The sequence below is a fragment of the Kryptolebias marmoratus genome, linkage group LG19, assembly GCF_001649575.2.
Source record: "Kryptolebias marmoratus isolate JLee-2015 linkage group LG19, ASM164957v2, whole genome shotgun sequence".
Taxonomy (NCBI): Eukaryota; Metazoa; Chordata; class Actinopteri; order Cyprinodontiformes; family Rivulidae; genus Kryptolebias; species Kryptolebias marmoratus.
In genome coordinates, this window is record NC_051448.1 from 207,606 (window position 1) to 212,769 (window position 5,164).

General features: G+C 43.9%; 1 protein-coding gene across 2 annotated transcripts in view; it reads right to left on the reverse strand.

The window, feature by feature from the left end:
- Positions 1-1,195: 1,195 nt before the first annotated feature.
- cnksr3 (cnksr family member 3) overlaps positions 1,196-5,164 on the reverse strand; it is a 27,619-nt gene continuing 23,650 nt past the window's right edge. For both annotated transcript variants that reach the window (XM_037981564.1, XM_017438274.3), the window contains 4 exons: positions 4,245-4,363; positions 3,977-4,116; positions 3,794-3,880; positions 1,196-2,008 (listed from right to left, as the gene is read on the reverse strand). In XM_037981564.1, the coding sequence (XP_037837492.1) occupies positions 1,719-2,008; positions 3,794-3,880; positions 3,977-4,116; positions 4,245-4,363 (636 nt within the window). In that variant the 3' untranslated portion in view covers positions 1,196-1,718. The remainder of the gene's footprint in view (positions 2,009-3,793; positions 3,881-3,976; positions 4,117-4,244; positions 4,364-5,164) is intronic.

The window sequence follows — 5,164 nt, forward strand, 5'->3', positions numbered from 1 at the left end:
ATGGATGGATGGAGGGAGGGATGGATGGATGGAGGGAGGGATGCATGGATGGATGGATGGATGGATGGATGGATGGATGCGTGGATGGATGGATGCGTGGATGGATGGATGGATGGATGGATGGATGGATGGATGGATGGATGTTGGACAAATACTGAATTATTTATATCTGTAGTTCTGCATTCGACCAGCGGGTGGCGATGCTGACCTTATTTTATCTCCAGCAGAGAAGAGTTTATTATTTAAAGAAATGATATAAAATATAACTTACATAATAACCTCACACAAACTAATTTATTGTCACAATAATTACATAAACTACAATCTTTATTTCGGTTTGTTTGTTTTAATGTCAAATGTTTCAAACAAAGTTTCATTTGTTTTCTTATTTTGTGATTTTAAATTTAAACAAGTGTAGTGTGGTTTTACAGAACATAATAAAAAAAAACATCTGGTCCAGACCAGGTCAAAAAATGAGAAAAATATAATTTTTAAATGTTAGTTTATTATTTTGTTTACATCAAATATCAGAAAAAAATCTTTTTTTAGAAACTTGGAACAAAAAACTGTAAAAACAAAATTAATTTATTCATTTAAAAAAAAATCAGGTCACATCAAGCTGCAGATGAAAAATCAAATCAGAAATTACCTGACAGGTAACTTCCACCAATCAGGCGACAGGATGAAGAAATGATAAAAGTGATGAAACAGACCTGCAGCAGTTACAAACCCTGAGAGTTTAAAGTTTCTTACATGTTAAATCCTATTTTTATATATACTAAAATCATACAATAAACTCATTATAAACAGAAAAACATTTCAGAAATAGTTCAGAGTTCCTCAGGTGGAACCCATCAGTGGATCCAAGCTTCCTGAGGAACACCATGAGAGTTTAAAGAACCTGAAATGTTCTCAGACCAACAGGAAATAACCTGCAGTTTGTTTGTCAGCTGCTCAGGTAATGAAAGCAGCAGATTTTAGATTTGATCTCATTAATTTAAGAATCTTCAAAAATAAAATAAAACCAACATTAATTTTTCCAGCTTCTGTCGATCAGTTTATGTTTTTAACTCCAACTCTGGTTGGTAAACTTTGTGTTGTTCAAGAACCTCGTTGGTCTTTTTTAATACTGAAAATACATTAAGGTGTTCCTTAAACATCAACTCTTAAACTCTTATTTATCAAATAAAAATATATAAATGTGAAAATCATACGTTTACAAAAGAGCAGAAAAATGAGAAATTAGCAGCTCTGTGTGTAAAAGCTCAAAGCCCCGGTGCCTCCGATCAGAAGATTGTCATTTACTAAAAATAAAGTGAGTTTCACCTTCAGCAAATTCAGATTAATGTAAACAGGAACAGTTAGAGAATTCAATTAAAATGTTTCCTAAAAGTCTGCAGCTCAGATCTGATATCAGGAACCAGTTCCTAATGAAAACAGTTCAAACTGAAACCAGTCCAAAAACTTAGAATTTTATTTTTTATTGAAAACAATGTCAACAAGAATTAAAACATCTTCCTACACAGATCCCTGAGGAACACCTTTATCAGAACATAAACTCTCAGGAGGCTCTTCAGTGAAGGTTTTAGAGTAAATAAATCTTTCCATTCATCAGTAAAATAAAAGTTGATTCGTACGGGACATGTGAGACCTGATCAGGATCAGAAGATGAAACCTGTTTGGTAATGGATAATGAAGGAGCAGGTTCTGGTTCCTCCTCAGTGGCTGAGCAGCCGAAGCCGGGCCAACCAGCCTCCGAGCAGCGACACGGACGTTTTGGTTCTTTCAGGCCGAGCGGTGCTGGCCCCAGACTTCTTGTCGGCTGCTTCCTGGTACGGGATGGTGGCACTGTTGTGAAGGTCGGCGCTGATGAAGCACTGGCTGCCCCGGATGTGGTCGGCGCCGCGGACTGATGGGTGACCTTGGTATGGCAGAGGGAAGCGTGGCTCCTCCTCGGTGATGCTGCTAATCCGCTCATTACTCAGGTACCGGTGCAGGTGATCATTACCTGTTCAGGAAACCAGTGAAGCGTTCAATGTTCAAACAAAGATTTAAGCACTGCATTTCAGATTTATCCATTCATCTTCTACCATTTATCCACGGTTGGGTCTACGAAGAAAGCTCATTTCAGCCTCTTGGATCAGGGATCCAAACCTCGTGGCCACAGGTGAGGGTTGGACTGTAGATGGAGCAGTAAATCCAGAGTTTTGCCTTTCGACTCAACTCTTTTTTTCATCATGACCGATCGAAGCAACGCCCTCGTTACTAAAGAGAAGGCCCTGATCCGTCACTCCATCTCCCTCTCTACCCTTCCATCACTTGTGAACAAAACACTCAGATACTTGAACTCCTCCACATGAGGCAGAGGTTCACCCCCGACCTGTTGAGAACCATGGCCTCGGACTTAGAGGAACTGATCCTCGTCCCAACTCCTTCACACTCAGCTGTGAACCATCCCAGAACACGCTGAAGGTCATGGCCTGAAGACGCCAACAGAACCACATCATCTGCAAAAAGAGGTTCTCAAACCAGACACCTCTCTACGACTGTACCTTGAGATCCTGTTCATGAACACCACAAACAAGATCGGAGACCAGGGACAGTCCTGGTGAAGTCCAACCCACACTGGGATTGAACTCAAGAATATGGACACAGCTCCTGCTGTGGTTCTACAGGGATCGGATAGCCCTCAAAATGCACCCCATACTCCTGCAATGTGTCAACCATGACGGCCCCATAATGTCCAGAGCCCTCAGCAAGTCAGGGTGAATCTCATCCACCCCTGGTGCCCTGACACCAGGAAGCTTTTTAAATACCTCGATGATCTCTACTATCGTAATGGACTTGTCTTTCCCTGAATCCTAAGACTCTGCCTCTTCAAAGGTGGACATGGTGGCATGGTGGTCAGATTAAGGAGATCCTCGAAGTGCTCCTTCTATGGCTCAACAACATCTCCAGTCCAGGTCGGCAGTTCTCCACTCAGACCAAGCCTGGCCTGAGACGGGGCCTACTTTCCCTTTCTGAGTCATCAAATGGTTTCCAGAACCTACTCCAGGACAAATGAAAGTCCTTCTCCATAGCCTCTCTGAATTCCTCCCATGCCTGAGGTTTTGCCTCTGCAACCACAGAAGCTGCAGTCCTTCTGGCCACCCTGTACCTTCAGGAGTCCTCACGGACAGCTGAGCCCTAAAGGCCTCCTCCTTCAGCTTGATGGCCTCCATCACTGCTGGTGTCCACCAGCTAGTTCCAGCTAGTTCTGACAGGCACCAATGACCTTCAGGCCACAGGTGCTGGAAGCCACCTCTGCAATAAAGGCCCTGAACATGGACCATCTTGATTCCACGTCCCTTACCTCTTGCAGAGGTGTGAGTTAAAGATCTCACGAACAGGGGGCTCCACCAGGTCTGTCCAGCAGCCTCCCCCACCCCTGGTTTCAACTCACCACCAGGTGGTGGTCAGTTGACAGCTCTGCTCCTCTCTTTGCCAAAGTGTCCAAGACAGGGCTACAGGTTTGATGACGTTTAAAAAAAAATCAACTTTTGGTCTAATATGGCCTGGTACCAAGTACACTTATGGACCATCCAATGCTGAAACATGGTGTTTACTATGAACAGCCCATGTCTACACAGAGGTCCAGTAACAGAACACTGTTTGGGTTCAGATCAGGAAGGCTGTTCCTCCCATTCTTTCAGGCTTGGTCCTGCCAAGCCCAAAGGAGCCAAGGCTCGACCACCAAGCCTGTAAAGGACATATAAGACGACACATTGAAGTCCAGTCAGACAGGTGAACTCACCTTTCCATCCTCGAGCCCTGCGCCTGGACAGCAAGTCAGACACACCCACAACCGAGTCCACAGGCATGGAGATGGGTCGAGCTTTGCCTGCAAAACCAGAACCCTTACATTAACCTGTGTTTGACTCGTCTGTCAGTTCTCAGTTGGAACCACACGACAGGAAGAAGCTCGGATTTTACTCACAGCAAGCAGACGAGCGCTGTCGGATTCGGACCGGAACCAGCTGTTTGACGTCAGGTCGGGAGTTCTGGCGTTGATAAACGTCTGCATCCAGAGAGGCGTTTGGAGACCTGGGATGAAGATTTCCACCTGAAGGTTTTTCTCTGAAGGAAGGAGGATCAGGGTCACGGGTCGCAGAGGAAACAGAACACAGAACTGAATGAATGTAAGAAACACAAGTTTTGAATTTTAGGAACCGGGCAGGTCATGAGAGGAACTCGGTGGGACATACGGCACTGTTGGGGGAGGAGGGGTGCACAGAACCAGGAGGGTGGTCTTCTCCTTCTCCTTGGTCCCTGAAGCTTCTGTGGATTCTGGGGATCTGTGGAGACCCGAAGCTGTCTGACAGGTCTGAAAAAAGACAAAAAAATCCAAACTAATAATGTTATAAAATAACAAAACTTAATCTGTGTCTTATCAAAGACCAGTCCATCCAAGAATACAAAGTATCTGCTAAATCAGAACTAATACTTATTTCAACAAGTTCACAGCTGCTTTTATTTTTCTTTGAGCCGAGGAGCGCAGCAGAAAAACTTCCTGAACCCGATCCTCAGAACCACAGATGGTACCGTCTGTGGTTCTGAGGATCTTGATGTTCTGCACTTCTGGTAGCTTTCCTTCCCATTTTAGTTTGAAACTCCTGTCGTTTTGTGACTTCCTGTTATTTATGCTTCACAAAAGGAGCTGAAGGAATGACAATAAAAGTAAAATTAATAAAAAGAATGTTTGAAGTAAAGATGTATTTTATGTTTTGGTCGACCTTCAGGAAAAAGCCAATGGCCTTTGAGTTCAGGAACAGGAGGATGATGAGACAAAGACTAAAGTCTTATCTTTCCCAAACACACATCCTGAACCCAGGTTGACACAAAACCTCGAAGCTGAGGGAGAAAAGTCTCATTGTGAGGAAACGAGTGAGTCACGTTCCAAAGACAGCCTGAGGTTCAGAGCACTTCCTGTCCCGATTCTTTCAGGAAAAGGAGAATAATGGAAAAATGGTCCCATTGTTGAGCTAAGGAGTTCCTACTCACATCAAAAACTAAAACTGATCTGTTCACCTGGGGAAGAGTCACTGAAACACCTGAGGAAGAGTCACTGAAACACCTGAGGAAGAGTCACTGACACACCTGAGGAAGAGTCACTGAAACACCTGAG